Source organism: Oncorhynchus nerka, linkage group LG9b, assembly GCF_034236695.1.
Source record: "Oncorhynchus nerka isolate Pitt River linkage group LG9b, Oner_Uvic_2.0, whole genome shotgun sequence".
NCBI classification, from domain to species: Eukaryota; Metazoa; Chordata; class Actinopteri; order Salmoniformes; family Salmonidae; genus Oncorhynchus; species Oncorhynchus nerka.
In genome coordinates, this window is record NC_088424.1 from 50,606,663 (window position 1) to 50,626,581 (window position 19,919).

Here is a 19,919-nt window from a genome sequence, read left to right on the forward strand (position 1 = left end):
CAGCATTATCGATGGAGTAGAGGGGGGGGGGTCTTTAACAGCATTATCGATGGAGTAGAGGGGTGGGGGGTCTTTAACAGCATTATCGATGGAGTAGAGGGGGTGGGGGGTCTTTAACAGCATTATCGATGGAGTAGAGGGGGTGGGGGGGGTCTTTAACAGCATTATCGATGGAGTAGAGGGGGTGGGGGGGTCTTTAACAGCATTATCGATGGAGTAGAGGGGGTGGGGGGTCTTTAACAGAAGTATCGATATATAATACATCACTATAACTACATCGCTGTTGTTCAGACTCCACAGCAACATTTTAAGAACTATTCTAAAAAGCCCTGAGAAACAGTAATAGGGGAGAGAGAGAGAGGGGGAGAGAGGGGGAGAGAGGAGAGAGGGGGAGAGAGGAGAGAGGAGAGAGAAGAGAGAGGAGAGAGGGGGAGAGGAGAGGAGACAGGAGAGAGGAGAAAGGGGGAGAGAGGAGAGAGGGTGGAGAGAGGAGAGAGAAGAGAGAGAGGAGAGGAGACAGGAGAGAGGAGAGAGGGGGGAGAGAGGAGAGAGAAGAGAGAGAGGAGAGGAGACAGGAGAGAGGAGAGAGGGTGGAGAGAGGAGAGAGGGTGGAGAGAGGAGAGAGAGAGGAGAGGAGACAGGAGAGAGGAGAGAGGGGGGAGAGAGGAGAGAGAGGAGAGAGGGGAGAGGAGAACAGTAGTCTACTGTATGTGATCACCATGTCGGTTCACCACAGTCATTAAAGACAAGTGCTGTAGTGGTGATGCAGACATCAGAACTCTTTTGTAACCTGTGGAAAAAGGACATAGAATGTATATCCCAAATAGCACACTATTCCCTATATAGTGCACTACGTTTGGCCAGGGCCCTATGAGTAGTGCACTATAAAGGGAATATGGAGGGGCCATTTGGGATACAAGCAGAAAACTAGGTTGAGTGGGACATGACTGAAGTGATTCTGTCTTTTTAGGGTGCAACACTGGTAACCCTACAAAACAGAGGCACCCTTTAGCCTCTTTCTCTACTGGCTGGTATTTGTCCAGTTGGCTGGATGAAGATGTGGAGCTGTGGTACTCAGAGGGATTGGTAGCATGGTCGCAGATCTGTTTGTGAGGTCTTGCCAGCTGTAAACAGATCTGGGACCAGGCTAGGGAATCAGGGGAAAGTTCAAACGTGTCCCTGTTTGGCGTCTCCGATAGCGCCCCAGACGTCGAACACAAACTCGTCAGGAAAAGCGAAGTCCCCGAGAGCCTCGTCCAGAGCCATGGCAAACTCATCAGGGTTCTTCTTGTCCCGACCCACCTCCACCATGGTCGCCGCTAGAGAGTGGGGGAGAGGAGAGAGGGGAGAGAGGAGAGGAGACAGGAGAGAGGAGAGAGGGGGGGAGAGAGGAGAGGAGACAGGTGAGAGGAGAGAGGGGAGAGAGGAGAGGACAGAGAGGAGAGGAGACAGGAGAGAGGAGAGAGGAGAAAGGGGGAGAGAGGAGAGAGGGGAGAGATGAGAGAGGAGAGAGGAGAGAGGAGAGGAGAGAGGGAGAGGAGAGAGGGGAGGGGAGAGAGAGAGAGGAGAGAAGGGAGAGGGAGAGAGGGAGAGAGGGAGAGAGAGGGAGAGGAGACAGGGGAGAGGAGAGAGGAGAAAGGGGGAGAGGAGAGGAGAGAGGGGAGAGAGGAGAGGAGAGAGAGGAGAGGAGACAGGAGAGAGGAGAGAGGGGGAGATAGGAGAGAGGGGAGAGAGGAGAGGAGACAGGAGAGAGGAGAGAGGAGAAAGGGGGAGAGAGGAGAGAGGAGAGATGAGAGAGGAGAGAGGAGAGAGAAAGAGAGGGAGAGGAGAGGGGAGGGGAGAGAGGAGAGAGGAGAGGGAGAGAGGGGGGAGAGGAGAGAGGGGAGAGAGGAGAGAGGGGAGAGGAGACAGGAGAGAGGAGAGAGGGGGAGATAGGAGAGAGGGGAGAGAGGAGAGGAGACAGGAGAGAGGAGAGAGGAGAAAGGGGGGAGAGAGAGAGAGGGGAGAGAGGAGAGAGGAGAGGAGAGAGAGAGAGGAGACAGGAGAGAGGAGAGAGGGGGGAGAGATAGGAGAGAGAGGAGGAGAGAGAGAGGAGACAGGAGAGAGGAGAGAGGGAGAAAGGGGGAGAGAGGAGAGAGGGGAGAGATGAGAATATGAGGAGAGAGGAGAGGAGAGAGGGGCAACACTGGTAGAGAAGAGAGGGAGAGAGGGAGAGAGGGAGAGGAGAGAGGGGAGGAGGAGAGAGGAGAGAGAGAGAGGAGAGAGGAGGGGGGGAGATAGAGGGAGGGGAGAGAGGAGAGAGACAGGAGAGAGGAGAAAGGGGGAGAGGAGAGGAGAGAGGGGAGAGAGGAGAGAGGGAGGAGAGGAGGAGGAGAGAGGGAGGGGAGAGGGAGAGAGGGAGAGGAGAGAGAGAGAGAGAGGGGGAGATAGGAGAGAGGGGAGAGAGGAGAGGAGACAGGAGAGAGGAGAGAGGAGAAAGGGGGAGAGAGAGATAGGGGAGAGAGGAGAGGAGACAGGAGAGGAGAGAGAGGAGAAAGGGGGAGAGAGGAGAGGGACAGAGAGAGGGGAGAGAGACAGGGGAGAGAGGAGAGAGGGGGAGATAGGAGAGAGAGGAGAGAGGAGAGGAGACAGGAGAGAGGAGAAAGGGAGAGAGGAGAGAGGGGGAGATGAGAGAGGAGAGAGGAGACAGGAGAGAGGGTGAGAGGGGGAGATAGGAGAGAGGGGAGAAGGAGAGGAGACAGGAGAGAGGAGAGAGGAGAAAGGGGGAGGAGAGATGAGAGAGGGAGAGAGAGGAGAGAGAGAGAGGAGAGAGGGGAGAGGGTCTCTTGAGGGGGAGAGAGGAGGAGACCAGGGAGAGGAGACAGGAGAGAGGAGAGAGGGGGAGATAGGAGAGAGGGGAGAGAGGAGAGGAGACAGGAGAGAGGGGAGGAGAGAGGAGAGGACAGAGAGGAGAGGAGACAGGGAGAGAAGTCCCGAGAGAGGAGAGAGGGGAGAGAGAGAGAGGGGGAGATAGGAGAGAGGGGAGAGAGGAGAGAGGGAGACAGGAGAGAGGAGAGAGGAGAAAGGGGGAGAGGAGAGAGAGAGGGAGAGAGGAGAGGACAGAGAGGAGAGGAGACAGGAGAGAGGAGAGAGGGGGGAGAGAGGAGAGAGGAGAAAGGGGGAGAGAGGAGAGAGGGGAGAAAATGAGAGAGGAGAGGGGAGAGAGGAGAGGAGAGAGGGAGAGGAGAGAGGGGAGAGAGGAGAGAGGAGAGGAGAGAGGGAGAGGAGAGAGGGGAGAGAGGGAGAGAGGAGAGGAGAGAGGGAGAGGGAGAGGAGACAGGAGAGAGGAGAGGAGACAGGAGAGAGGAGAGAGGAGAAAGGGGGGAGAGAGAGAGAGAGGGGGAGAGAGGAGAGAGGAGAGACAGGAGAGGAGAGAGGGGGGAGATAGGAGAGAGGGGAGAGAGGAGAGGAGAAAGGAGAGAGGAGAGAGGAGAAAGAGGGGGAGAGAAGAGATAGGGGAGAGAGGAGAGGAGACAGGGAGAGAGGAGAGAGGAGAAAGGGGGGGAGAGGAGAGGCGAGAGAGGAGAGAGGAGAGAGAGAGAGGGAGAGGAGAGAGAGAGAGGGAGAGGAGACAGGAGAGAGGAGAGAGGGGGAGAGAGGAGAGAGGGGAGAGAGGAGAGGAGACAGGAGAGAGGAGAAAGGAGGGGAGAGAGGAGAGGAGACAGGAGAGAGGAGAGAGGGGAGAGAGGAGAGGACAGAGAGGAGGAGAGGAGACAGGAAAGAGGAGAGAGGAGAGGAGAGAGGGGAGAGAGGAGAGGGGAGAGGAGAGAGGGGGAGACAGGAGAGAGGGGAGAGAGGAGAGGAGACAGGAGAGAGGAGAGGAGAAGGGGGAGGGGGGGGAGAGAGAGAGGAGAGAGAGGGAGAGAGAGGGAGAGAGGAGGGGAGAGAGGAGAGGACAGAGAGGAGAGGAGACAGGAGAGAGGAGAGAGGGGGAGAGAGGAGAGGAGAAAGGAGAAGGGAGGGGGAGAGAGGAGAGAGGGGAGAGAGGAGAGAGAGAGAGAGGAGAGGAGGGGGGGAGAGAGAGAGGGAGAGAGGAGAGAGAGAGAGGAGAGAGGGGAGGAGGAGAGAGACAGGAGAGAGGAGAGGAGACAGGAGAGGAGAGAGGAGAAAGGGGGAGAGAGGAGAGAGGGGAGAGAGGAGAGAGGAGAGGAGACAGGAGAGAGGAGAGAGCGGGGGAGATAGGAGAGAGGGGAGAGAGGAGAGGAGACAGGAGAGAGGAGAGAGGGAGAAAGGGGGAGAGAGGAGATAGGGGAGAGAGGAGAGGAGACAGGAGAGAGGAGAAAGGGGGAGAGGAGAGGAGAGAGGGGAGAGAGGAGAGGACAGAGAGGGAGAGGAGACAGGAGAGAGGAGAGAGGGGGGAGATAGGGAGAGAGGGAGAGAGGAGAGGAGACAGGAGAGAGGGGAGAGGGAGAAAGGGGGAGAGAGGAGAGAGGGGAGAGATGAGAGAGGAGAGAGGAGAGAGGAGAGGAGAGAGGGGAGAGGAGAGAGGGAGAGAGGAGAGGAGAGAGGGGAGAGGAGAGAGGGAGAGAGGAGAGAGGGGAGAGGAGACAGAGAGAGAGAGAGAGGGGGAGATAGGAGAGAGGGGAGAGGAGAAAGGGGGGGGAGAGAGGAGAGAGGAGAGAGGGGAGAGGAGAGAGGGGAGAGAGGAGAGGGGGAGAGGAGACAGAGAGAGGAGAGAGGGGGAGATAGGAGAGAGGGGAGAGAGGAGAGAGGGGGAGAGGAGAGAGAGGGAGAGAGGAGAGAGGGGAGAGGAGACAGGAGAGAGGAGAGAGCGGGGAGATAGGAGAGAGGGAGAGAGAGGAGAGGAGACAGGAGAGAGGAGAGAGGGGGAGATAGGAGAGAGAGGAGAGAGGAGAGGGAGACAGGAGAGAGGAGAGAGGAGAAAGGGGGAGAGAGGGAGAGAGGGGAGAGATGAGAGAGGAGAGAGAAAGGGGGAGAGGAGAGGAGAGAGGGGAGAGGAGAGAGGGGAGAGGGAGAGAGGGAGAGGAGAGAGAGAGAGGGGAGAGGAGAGAGGGGAGGAGAGAGAGAGAGGGGAGGAGAGAGACAGGAGAGAGGGGAGAGATAGGAGAGAGGGGAGAGAGGAGAGGAGACAGGAGAGATGAGAGAGGAGAAAGGGGAGAGGAGAGAGAGGAGAGAGGAGAGGGATCAGGGGAGAGAGGAGAGGAGAGAGGGAGAGGAGAGGGAGAGAGGAGAGAGGAGAAAGGGGGAGAGAGGAGAGAGGGGGAGAGAGGAGAGAGGAGAGGAGAGAGGAGAGAGGGGGGAGAGAGGAGAGAGACAGGGGAGAGAGAGAGAGAGGAGAGGAGACAGAGAGAGAGAGGAGAGAGGGAGGAGAGAGAGGGGAGAGAGAGAGGGGAGAGGGGGAGATAGGAGAGAGGGGGAGAGAGGGAGAGGGAGACAGGAGAGAGGAGAGAGGAGAAAGGGGGAGAGAGGAGAGGAGACAGGAGAGAGGAGAGAGAGAGGGAGAGAGAGAGAGGAGGAGAGAGGAGAGGAGACAGGAGAGAGGGAGAGAGGAGAAAGGGGGGGGAGAGAGGAGATAGGGGGAGAGAGGAGATAGGGGAGAGAGGAGAGGAGACAGGAGAGAGGAGAGAGGAGAAAGGGGGGAGAGAAGAGATAGGGGAGAGAGGAGAGGAGACAGGAGAGAGGAGAGAGGAGAAAGGGGGAGAGAGGAGAGAGGAGAAAGGGGGAGAGAGGAGAGAGGAGAGAGGGGAGAGAGGAGAGAGGGGGAGAGAGGAGAGAGGGGGAGAGAGGAGAGAGGAGAGGAGACAGGAGAGAGGAGAAAGGGGGAGAGAAGAGAGAGGGGAGAGAGGAGAGGAGACAGGAGAGAGGAGAGAGAGGGAGAAAGTGGGGGAGAGAGAGAGGAGAGAGGGGAGAGAGGAGAGGAGACAGGAGAGAGGAGAGAGGGGGGAGAGAGGAGAGAGGAGAGGAGACAGGAGAGAGGAGAAAGGGGGGAGAGAGGAGAGAGGAGAGAGGAGAGGAGACAGGAGAGAGGGGGAGAGAGGAGAGAGAAGAGAGAGGGGAGAGAGCAGAGGGAGACAGGAGAGAGGAGCGAGGAGAGAGGAGAATGTGGGGGGAGAGAGAGAGAGGAGAGAGGGGGGGAGAGAGGAGAGAGGGGGAGAGAGGAGAGGGGAGAGGAGACAGGAGAGAGGAGAAAGGGGGAGAGAGGAGAGAGGGGGAGAGAGGAGAGAGAAGAGAGAGGGGAGAGAGGAGAGAGGGGAAAGGGGGGAGAGAGGAGAGAGGGGGGGAGAGAGGTGAGAGAAGAGAGAGGAGAGAGGAGAGAGGGGAAAGGGGGGAGAGAGGAGAGAGGGTGGAGAGAGGAGAGAGAAGAGAGAGAGGAGAGGAGACAGGAGAGAGGAGAGAGGGGGAGAGAGGAGAGAGGGGGGAGAGAGGAGAGAGAAGAGAGAGGGGAGAGAGGAGAGAGGGGAAAGGGGGGAGAGAGGAGAGAGGGGTGGAGAGAGGAGAGAGAAGAGAGAGAGGAGAGGAGACAGGCGAGAGGAGAGAGGGGAGAGAGAGGAGAGAGGGGGAGAGGGGAGAGAGGAGACAGGAGAGAGGAGAAAGGGGGGAGAGAGGAGAGAGGGGGGGAGAGAGGAGAGAGAAGAGAGAGGGGAGAGAGGAGAGAGGGGGAGAGGAGAGGAGACAGGAGAGAGGAGAAAGGGGGAGAGAGGAGAGAGAAGAGAGAGAGGAGAGGAGACAGGAGAGAGGAGAGAGGGGGAGAGAGGAGAGAGAAGAGAGAGAGGAGAGGAGACAGGAGAGGAGACAGGAGAGAGGAGAGAGGAGAAAGGGGGGAGAGGGTAAGTTAGCTCGGGGAGCTTTCACAAATTTATACAACTCTCTCAGTGGTTGAAATGTTGCTGTTGAAACTGTGTGCGTGCGTGTGTGTGTGCGTGCGTGCGTGCGTGTGTGCGTGCGTGTGCGCGCGTGTGTGTGCGTCCGTGTGCGCGCGTGTGTGTGCGTGCGTGTGCGCGCGTGTGTGTGCGTGTGTGTGCGTGTGTGTGTGTGCGTGCGTGTGTGTGCGTGTGTGTGCGTGCGTGTGTGTGCGTGTGTGTGTGTGTGCGTGTGTACTCACCCAGTTCTGTATCTCTGATACCCATGTAAGTCTCCAGTAGGTCATCCACCTTCTTCACTGCTCTGTCCTCAAACTCTGTAGGCTGGAAAACACAAGATATTCCACACTCCTCTGAGTAATATATAATATACTGTATAGTAATAGATAATATACTGTATAGTATTATATAATATACTGTATAGTGATAGATACTGTATAGTAATAGATAATATACTGTATAGTATTATATAATATAATGTATAGTGATAGATACTGTATAGTAATAGATAATATACTGTATAGTAATAGATAATATACTGTATAGTATTATATAATATACTGTATAGTAATAGATAATATACTGTATAGTAATAGATAATATACTGTATAGTGATAGATAATATACTGTATAGTGATATATAATATACTGTATAGTAATATATAATATACTGTATAGTAATAGATAATATACTGTATAGTATTATATAATATACTGTATAGTGATATATAATATACTGTATAGTGATATATAATATACTGTATAGTGATAGATACTGTATAGTAATAGATAATACACTGTATAGTAATATATAATATACTGTATAGTGATATATACTGTATAGTAATATATAATATACTGTATAGTAATAGATAATATACTGTATAGTAATAGATAATATACTGTATAGTGATAGATAATATACTGTATAGTGATAGATACTGTATAGTAATATATAATATACTGTATAGTAATAGATAATATACTGTATAGTGATAGATACTGTATAGTAATAGATAATATACTGTATAGTAATAGATAATATACTGTATAGTGATAGATACTGTATAGTAATATATAATATACTGTATAGTGATAGATAATATACTGTATAGTAATAGATAATATACTGTATAGTGATAGATACTGTATAGTAATATATAATATACTGTATAGTAATAGATAATATACTGTATAGTGATAGATAATATACTGTATAGTAGATAGATAATATATAATATACTGTATAGTAATAGATAATATACTGTATAGTAATAGATAATATACTGTATAGTGATAGATACTGTATAGTAATATATAATATACTGTATAGTAATAGATAATATACTGTATAGTGATAGATACTGTATAGTAATATATAATATACTGTATAGTAATAGATAATATACTGTATAGTGATAGATACTGTATAGTAATATATAATATACTGTATAGTAATAGATAATATACTGTATAGTGATAGATACTGTATAGTAATATATAATATACTGTATAGTAATAGATAATATACTGTATAGTAATAGATAATATACTGTATAGTAATAGATAATATACTGTATAGTATTATATAATACACTGTATAGTGATAGATACTGTATAGTAATATATAATATACTGTATAGTAATAGATAATATACTGTATAGTAATAGATAATATACTGTATAGTATTATATAATACACTGTATAGTGATAGATACTGTATAGTAATATATAATATACTGTATAGTAATAGATAATATACTGTATAGTGATAGATACTGTATAGTAATAGATAATATACTGTATAGTGATATATAATATACTGTATAGTAATATATAATATACTGTATAGTGATAGATTAATATACTGTATAGTAATAGATAATATACTGTATAGTGATAGATACTGTATAGTAATATATAATATACTGTATCGTGATAGATAATATACTGTATAGTGATAGATTAATATACTGTATAGTAATAGATACTACACTGTATAGTAATAGATAATAAACTGTATAGTAATATATAATATACTGTGTAGTAATAGATAATACACTGTGTAGTAATAGATAATATACTGTATAGTAATAGATAATATACTGTATAGTAATATATAATATACTGTATAGTGATAGATTAATATACTGTATAGTAATAGATAATATACTGTATAGTGATAGATACTGTATAGTAATATATAATATACTGTATCGTGATAGATAATATACTGTATAGTGATAGATTAATATACTGTATAGTAATAGATACTACACTGTATAGTAATATATAATATACTGTATAGTAATAGATAATACACTGTGTAGTAATAGATAATACACTGTATAGTGATATATAATATACTGTATAGTGATATATAATATACTGTATAGTAATAGATTAATATACTGTATAGTAATAGATAATACACTGTATCGTGATATATAATATACTGTATAGTGATATATAATATACTGTATAGTGATAGATTAATATACTGTATAGTGATATATAATATACTGTACAGTAATATATAATATACTGTATCGTGATATATAATATACTGTATAGTGATAGATACTGTACAGTAATATATAATATACTGTATCGTGATATATAATATACTGTATAGTGATACATAATATACTGTATAGTAATAGATAATATACTGTATAGTGATAGATAATATACTGTATAGTAATATATAATATACTGTATAGTAATAGATAATACACTGTGTAGTAATAGATAATATACTGTATAGTAATAGATACTACACTGTATAGTAATAGATAATATACTGTATAGTGATAGATACTGTATAGTAATAGATAATATACTGTATAGTGATAGATTAATATACTGTATAGTAATATATAATATACTGTGTAGTAATAGATAATACACTGTATAGTGATATATAATATACTGTATAGTAATAGATAATATACTGTATAGTAATATATAATATACTGTATAGTAATAGATAATACACTGTGTAGTAATAGATAATACACTGTATAGTGATATATAATATACTGTATAGTAATAGATAATATACTGTACAGTAATATATAATATACTGTATAGTGATAGATAATATACTGTATAGTGATAGATACTGTATAGTAATATATAATACACTGTATAGTGATAGATAATATACTGTATAGTAATAGATAATATACTGTATAGTAATAGATAATATACTGTATAGTGATATATACTGTATAGTAATAGATAATATACTGTATAGTGATAGATAATATACTGTATAGTAATAGATAATATACTGTATAGTAATAGATAATATACTGTATAGTGATAGATTAATATACTGTATAGTAATAGATTAATATACTGTATAGTAATAGATACTGTATAGTAATAGATAATATACTGTATAGTAATAGATAATATACTGTATAGTGATATATAATATACTGTATAGTGATATATACTGTATAGTAATAGATAATATACTGTATAGTGATATATAATATACTGTATAGTGATAGATACTGTATAGTAATAGATAATATACTGTATAGTGATATATAATATACTGTATAGTGATATATACTGTATAGTAATAGATAATATACTGTATAGTAATAGATTAATATACTGTATAGTGATATATACTGTATAGTGATATATACTGTATAGTGATATATAATATACTGTATAGTGATATATAATATACTGTATAGTGATATATACTGTATAGTGATATATAATATACTGTATAGTGATATATAATATACTGTATAGTGATATATAATATACTGTATAGTGATATATAATATACTGTATAGTGATATATAATATACTGTATAGTGATATATACTGTATAGTGATATATACTGTATAGTGATATATAATATACTGTATAGTGATATATACTGTATAGTAATAGATAATATACTGTATAGTGATATATAATATACTGTATAGTGATATATACTGTATAGTGATAGATAATATACTGTATAGTGATATATACTGTATAGTAATAGATAATATACTGTATAGTGATATATAATATACTGTATAGTGATAGATACTGTATAGTAATAGATAATATACTGTATAGTGATATATAATATACTGTATAGTGATAGATACTGTATAGTAATAGATAATATACTGTATAGTAATAGATAATATACTGTATAGTGATATATACTGTATAGTAATAGATAATATACTGTATAGTGATAGATAATATACTGTATAGTAATAGATAATATACTGTATAGTAATAGATAATATACTGTATAGTGATATATACTGTATAGTAATAGATAATATACTGTATAGTGATAGATAATATACTGTATAGTAATAGATAATATACTGTATAGTAATAGATAATATACTGTATAGTAATAGATAATATACTGTATAGTAATAGATAATATACTGTATAGTAATAGATAATATACTGTATAGTAATATATAATATACTGTATAGTAATAGATAATATACTGTATAGTGATAGATACTGTATAGTAATATATAATATACTGTATAGTAATAGATAATATACTGTATAGTGATAGATACTGTATAGTAATAGATAATATACTGTATAGTGATAGATACTGTATAGTAATATATAATATACTGTATCGTGATAGATAATATACTGTATAGTGATAGATTAATATACTGTATAGTGATAGATACTGTATAGTAATATATAATATACTGTATAGTAATAGATAATATACTGTATAGTGATAGATTAATATACTGTATAGTAATAGATACTACACTGTATAGTAATATATAATATACTGTATAGTAATAGATAATACACTGTGTAGTAATAGATAATACACTGTATAGTGATATATAATATACTGTATAGTAATAGATAATATACTGTACAGTAATATATAATATACTGTATCGTGATATATAATATACTGTATAGTGATAGATACTGTACAGTAATATATAATATACTGTATCGTGATATATAATATACTGTATAGTGATAGATAATATACTGTATAGTGATAGATAATATACTGTATAGTAATATATAATATACTGTATAGTAATAGATAATACACTGTGTAGTAATAGATAATATACTGTATAGTAATAGATACTGTATAGTGATAGATAATATACTGTATAGTAATAGATAATATACTGTATAGTAATAGATAATACACTGTATAGTGATAGATAATATACTGTATAGTAATAGATAATATACTGTATAGTGATAGATAATATACTGTATAGTAATATATAATATACTGTATAGTAATAGATAATACACTGTGTAGTAATAGATAATACACTGTATAGTGATATATAATATACTGTATAGTAATAGATAATATACTGTACAGTAATATATAATATACTGTATAGTAATAGATAATAAACTGTATAGTAATGGATAATATACTGTATAGTAATAGATAATATACTGTATAGTAATAGATACTATACTGTATAGTAATAGATAATATACTGTATAGTGATATATAATATACTGTACAGTGATATATAATATACTGTATAGTGATAGATTAATATACTGTATAGTGATAGATACTGTATAGTAATATATAATATACTGTATAGTAATAGATAATATACTGTATAGTGATAGATTAATATACTGTATAGTAATAGATACTACACTGTATAGTAATATATAATATACTGTATAGTAATAGATAATACACTGTGTAGTAATAGATAATACACTGTATAGTGATATATAATATACTGTATAGTAATAGATAATATACTGTACAGTAATATATAATATACTGTATCGTGATATATAATATACTGTATAGTGATAGATACTGTACAGTAATATATAATATACTGTATCGTGATATATAATATACTGTATAGTGATAGATAATATACTGTATAGTGATAGATAATATACTGTATAGTAATATATAATATACTGTATAGTAATAGATAATACACTGTGTAGTAATAGATAATATACTGTATAGTAATAGATAATATACTGTATAGTAATAGATAATATACTGTATAGTAATAGATACTGTATAGTAATAGATAATATACTGTATAGTAATATATAATATACTGTATAGTAATAGATAATACACTGTGTAGTAATAGATAATATACTGTATAGTAATAGATACTGTATAGTAATAGATAATATACTGTATAGTAATAGATAATATACTGTATAGTGATAGATAATATACTGTATAGTAATATATAATATACTGTATAGTAATAGATAATACACTGTGTAGTAATAGATAATACACTGTATAGTGATATATAATATACTGTATAGTAATAGATAATATACTGTACAGTAATATATAATATACTGTATAGTAATAGATAATATACTGTATAGTAATATATAATATACTGTATAGTAATAGATAATATACTGTATAGTGATAGATTAATATACTGTATAGTAATAGATAATATACTGTATAGTAATGGATAATATACTGTATAGTAATGGATAATATACTGTATAGTAATAGATAATATACTGTATAGTAATAGATAATATACTGTATAGTAATAGATAATATACTGTATAGTAATGGATAATATACTGTATAGTGATATATAATATAATGTATAGTGATAGATACTGTATAGTAATAGATAATATACTGTATAGTGATAGATAATATACTGTATAGTGATAGATAATATATTGTATAGTGATATATACTGTATAGTAATAGATAATATACTGTATAGTAATAGATAATATACTGTATAGTAATAGATAATATACTGTATAGTAATATATAATATACTGTATAGTAATATATAATATACTGTACAGTAATATATAATATACTGTATAGTAATATATAATATACTGTATAGTAATAGATAATATACTGTATAGTAATATATAATATACTGTATAGTGATAGATTAATATACTGTATAGTAATAGATAATATACTGTATAGTAATAGATACTGTATAGTAATAGATAATATACTGTATAGTGATAGATAATATACTGTATAGTAATAGATAATATACTGTATAGTAATATATAATATACTGTATAGTAATATATAATATACTGTACAGTAATATATAATATACTGTATAGTAATATATAATATACTGTATAGTAATAGATAATATACTGTATAGTAATATATAATATACTGTATAGTGATAGATACTGTGTAGTAATATATAATATACTGTATAGTGATAGATAATATACTGTATAGTAATATATAATATACTGTATAGTAATATATAATATACTGTATAGTAATATATAATATACTGTATAGTAATAGATACTGTATAGTGATAGATAATATACTGTATAGTGATATATAATATACTGTACAGTAATATATAATATACTGTATAGTATTATATAATATACTGTATAGTAATAGATACTGTATAGTGATATAATACACTGTATAGTGATATATAATATACTGTATAGTAATAGATAATATACTGTATAGTAATATATAATATACTGTACAGTAATATATAATACACTGTATAGTGATATATAATATAATGTATAGTGATAGATACTGTATAGTAATAGATAATATACTGTATAGTAATAGATAATATACTGTATAGTGATAGATAATATACTGTATAGTAATAGATAATATACTGTATAGTGATATATAATATACTGTATAGTAATATATAATATACTGTATAGTGATAGATACTGTACAGTAATATATAATATACTGTATAGTAATAGATAATATACTGTATAGTGATATATAATATACTGTATAGTGATATATAATATACTGTATAGTGATAGATAATATACTGTATAGTGATATATAATATACTGTATAGTGATAGATACTGTATAGTAATATATAATACACTGTATAGTGATAGATACTGTATAGTAATATATAATATACTGTATAGTGATAGATTAATATACTGTATAGTGATATATAATACACTGTATAGTGATAGATACTGTATAGTAATATATAATATACTGTATAGTGATAGATTAATATACTGTATAGTGATATATAATATACTGTATAGTAATAGATAATATACTGTATAGTGATAGATACTGTATAGTAATAGATAATATACTGTATAGTAATATATAATATACTGTATAGTAATATATAATATACTGTATAGTGATATATAATATACTGTATAGTAATATATAATATACTGTATAGTAATATATAATATACTGTATAGTGATATATAATATACTGTATAGTAATAGATAATATACTGTATAGTGATAGATACTGTATAGTAATAGATAATATACTGTATAGTAATATATAATATACTGTATAGTAATAGATAATATACTGTATAGTAATATATAATATACTGTATAGTAATATATAATATACTGTATAGTAATATATAATATACTGTATAGTGATATATAATATACTGTATAGTAATAGATAATATACTGTATAGTGATAGATACTGTATAGTAATAGATAATACACTGTATAGTGATAGATACTGTATAGTAATATATAATATACTGTATAGTGATAGATTAATATACTGTATAGTGATATATAATATACTGTATAGTGATAGATACTGTATAGTAATAGATAATACACTGTATAGTGATAGATACTGTATAGTAATATATAATATACTGTATAGTGATAGATTAATATACTGTATAGTGATATATAATATACTGTATAGTGATAGATACTGTATAGTAATAGATAATATACTGTATAGTGATATATAATATACTGTACAGTGATAGATACTGTATAGTAATAGATAATATACTGTATAGTGATATATAATATACTGTATAGTAATAGATAATACACTGTACAGTGATAGATAATATACTGTATAGTAATAGATAATACACTGTACACTGATAGATAATATACTGTATAGTGATATATAATATACTGTATAGTAATAGATAATATACTGTATAGTGATATATAATATACTGTATAGTGATATATAATATACTGTATAGTGATAGATACTGTATAGTAATAGATAATATACTGTATAGTGATATATAATATACTGTATAGTGATATATAATATACTGTATAGTGATAGATAATATACTGTATAGTGATAGATACTGTATAGTAATAGATAATATACTGTATAGTGATATATAATATACTGTATAGTAATAGATAATATACTGTATAGTGATAGATACTGTATAGTAATAGATAATATACTGTATAGTAATAGATAATATACTGTATAGTAATGATAATGATACAAATGATTACATCACTTGGTACAAACCACTGCTTAGCCCAACATCGCGGGAACCCCCTATCACAAGGGGCATGGGTGGTATTGGGAGGGGTGTAAGGGGACATGAATACACTCACCACTTCCTCTACGGTAGCAGGGCCCCTGGAGCGAAGTCTCAGAGTCCCTCTCCCTGTCCCCATCTTATTGTCACTGGCCTCCTTGGCTCCCTTCGACCGCGGCTCCAGCATCTCTGTTCAGCACAATAATACACTTCAAGTAAACGATTTCAGAGATAATGCTTTAAATGTGGCTCATGTATCTCTGACATACAAATGTGTTTTTACTACTGGGCTGGTATAGATTCCCTGATCCACCTCTACGCAGACGACACCATTCTATATACTTCCGGCCCGTCCTTGGACACTGTGCTATCTAACCTCCAAACGAGCTTCAATGCCATACAACACTCCTTCCGTGGCCTCCAACTGCTCTTAAACGCTAGTAAAACCAAATGCATGCTTTTCAACCGTTCGCTGCCTGCACCCGCACGCCTGACCAGCATCACCACCCTGGATGGTTCCGACTTAGAATATGTGGACATCTATAAGTACCTAGGTGTCTGGCTAGACTGTAAACTCTCCTTCCAGACTCATATCAAACATCTCCAATCGAAAATCAAATCAAGAGTCGGCTTTCTATTCCGCAACAAAGCCTCCTTCACTCACGCCGCCAAACTTACCCTAGTAAAACTGACTATCCTACCGGTCCTCGACTTCGGCGATGTCATCTACAAAATGGCTTCCAACACTCTACTCAGCAAACTGGATGCAGTTTATCACAGTGCCATCCGTCACTAAAGCACCTTATACCACCCACCACTGCGACTTGTATGCTCTAGTCGGCTGGCCCTCGCTACATATTCGTCGCCAGACCCACTGGCTCCAGGTCATCTACAAGTCCATGCTAGGTAAAGCTTCGCCTTATCTCAGTTCAGTGGTCACGATGGCAACACCCATCCGTAGCACGCGCTCCAGCAGGTGTATCTCACTGATCATCCCTAAAGCCAACACCTCATTTGGCCGCCTTTCGTTCCAGTTCTCTGCTGCCTGTGACTGGAACAAATTGCAAAAATCGCTGAAGTTGGAGACTTTTATCTCCCTCACCAACTTCAAACATCTGCTATCTGAGCAGCTAACCGATCGCTGCAGCTGTACATAGTCTATCGGTAAATAGCCCACCCATTTTCACCTACCTCATCCCCATACTGTTTTTATTTATTTACTTTTCTGCTCTTTTGCACACCAATATCTCTACCTGTACATGATCATCTGATCATTTATCACTCCAGTGTTAATCTGCAATATTGTAATTATTCGCCTACCTCCTCATGCCTTTTGCACACAATGTATATAGACTCCCCTTTTTTTTCCTACTGTGTTATTGACTTGTTAATTGTTTACTCCATGTGTAACTCTGTGTTGTCTGTTCACACTGCTATGCTTTATCTTGGCCAGGTCGCAGTTGCAAATGAGAACTTGTTCTCAACTAGCCTACCTGGTTAAATAAAGGTGAAATAAAAAATAAAAAACTTCAGGTAATCTGGACTACAATTAGTTGTGTTAGTGCCTGCACACCCTACAGCCCCCTACAGAGTTGGAGACCTCTGCCCTTGTCCCATGCACGCACCGAAGGCCTTCATCTCTACAAATGTTAAAGCCCACACTAGTCCCCAGCTGTCCACTCACCGAAGGCCTTCATCTCTACAAATGTTAAAGCCCACACTAGTCCCCAGCTGTCCACTCACCGAAGGCCTTCATCTCTACAAATGTTAAAGCCCACACTAGTCCCCAGCTGTCCACTCACCGAAGGCCTTCATCTCTACAAATGTTAAAGCCCACACTAGTCCCCAGCTGTCCACTCACCGAAGGCCTTCATCTCTACAAATGTTAAAGCCCACACTAGTCCCCAGCTGTCCACTCACCGAAGGCCTTCATCTCTACAAATGTTAAAGCCTACACTAGTCCCCAGCTGTCCACTCACCGAAGGCCTTCATGGGCTCCACCAGTTTGAGAGTGAACTTCTGGTCTTTCGGCAGCTCCTTCAGCATGCGAGCCACCTCGTAGTGACGTGATCCCACAATGCTCTTCCCGTTGATGCACTCTATGTGGTCTCCTACAGAGATCACCTTCACCTTGTCCACCACACTGCCCTCCTTGATACGCTGTCGGGGGGGAGAGAGACATCTATAAGACATTTCATCACACTGCCCTTCTTGATACGCTGTCGGGGGGGAGAGAGACATCTATAAGACATTTCATCACACTGCCCTTCTTGATACGCTGTCGGGGGGAGAGAGACATCTATAAGACATTTCATCACACTGCCCTTCTTGATACGCTGTCGGGGGGGAGAGAGATCTATAAGACATTTCATCACACTGCCCTCCTTGATACGCTGTTGGGGGGGAGAGAGATCTATAAGACATTTCATCACACTGCCCTCCTTGATACGCTGTTGGGGGGGAGAGAGATCTATAAGACATTTCATCACACTGCCCTTCTTGATACGCTGTCGGGGGGGAGAGAGACATCTATAAGACATTTCATCACACTGCCCTTCAATGTCAAGAGGTGAAACAAGAGAAGAGTCCCCCTCAGCCAGCTGGTTCTGAGGCTCAGTTCACCAACCCAAACCAACCCCATAGAGCCTCAGGACAGCAGCCAGCTGGTTCTGAGGCTCAGTTCACCAACCCAAACCAACCCCATAAAGCCTCAGGACAGCAGCCAGCTGGTTCTGAGGCTCAGTTCACCAACCCCATAGAGCCTCAGGACAGCACTCAGCCAGCTGGTTCTGAGGCTCAGTTCACCAACCCCATAGAGCCTAAGGACAGCACTCAGCCAGCTGATTCTGAGGCTCAGTTCACCAAGCCAAACCAACCCCATAGAGCCTCAGGACAGCACTCAGCCAGCTGGTTCTGAGGCTCAGTTCACCAACCCCATAGAGCCTCAGGACAGCACTCAGCCAGCTGGTTCTGAGGCTCAGTTCACCAAGCCAAACCAACCCCATAGAGCCTCAGGACAGCAGCCAGATGGTTCTGAGGCTCAGTTCACCAACCCCATAGAGCCTCAGGACAGCACTCAGCCAGATGGTTCTGAGGCTCAGTTCACCAACCCCATAGAGCCTCAGGACAGCACTCAGCCAGCTGGTTCTGAGGCTCAGTTCACCAAGCCAAACCAACCCCATAGAGCCTCAGGACAGCAGCCAGCTGGTTCTGAGGCTCAGTTCACCAACCCCATAGAGCCTCAGGACAGCACTCAGCCAGATGGTTCTGAGGCTCAGTTCACCAAGCCAAAAAAATCACATTGTAGGATTTTTAATCAATTTATTTGCAGAAGTGAGCGTCTTAAAGAAGAAGTTACAGGTCTGTGAGAGCCAGAAATCTTGCTTGTTTGTAGGTGACCAAATACTTATTTTCCACCATAATTTGCAAATAACTTATTTAAAATCCTACAATGTGATTTTCTGGATTTTTTTCCCTCATTTTGTCTGTCATAGTTGAAGTGTACCTATGATGAAAATTACAGGCCTCTCTCATCTTTTTAAGTGGGAGAACTTGCACAATTGGTGGCTGACTAAATACTTTTTTGCCCCACTGTTATATAGAGCAGCAGCCTCTAAGGTGCAGGGTTGAGTAACCGGGTGGTAGCCGGGTAGTAATGGCTGTTTAACAGTCTTATGGCCTTGAGATAGAAGCTTTTTCCAGTCTCTCTGTCCCAGCTCAGGGTGA

The 19,919-nt window shown here is 39.1% G+C and overlaps 1 protein-coding gene across 1 annotated transcript in view; it reads right to left on the reverse strand.

The window, feature by feature from the left end:
- Positions 1–376: 376 nt before the first annotated feature.
- Positions 377–19,919, reverse strand: part of gipc2 (GIPC PDZ domain containing family, member 2) — a 98,677-nt gene continuing 79,134 nt past the window's right edge. Inside the window, exons 3-6 of the mRNA XM_065013822.1 lie at positions 18,173–18,353; positions 16,270–16,382; positions 7,103–7,184; positions 377–1,319 (exon numbers count right to left, since the gene is read on the reverse strand). Coding sequence (XP_064869894.1) covers positions 1,168–1,319; positions 7,103–7,184; positions 16,270–16,382; positions 18,173–18,353 — 528 coding nt within the window. The 3' untranslated portion in view covers positions 377–1,167. The remainder of the gene's footprint in view (positions 1,320–7,102; positions 7,185–16,269; positions 16,383–18,172; positions 18,354–19,919) is intronic.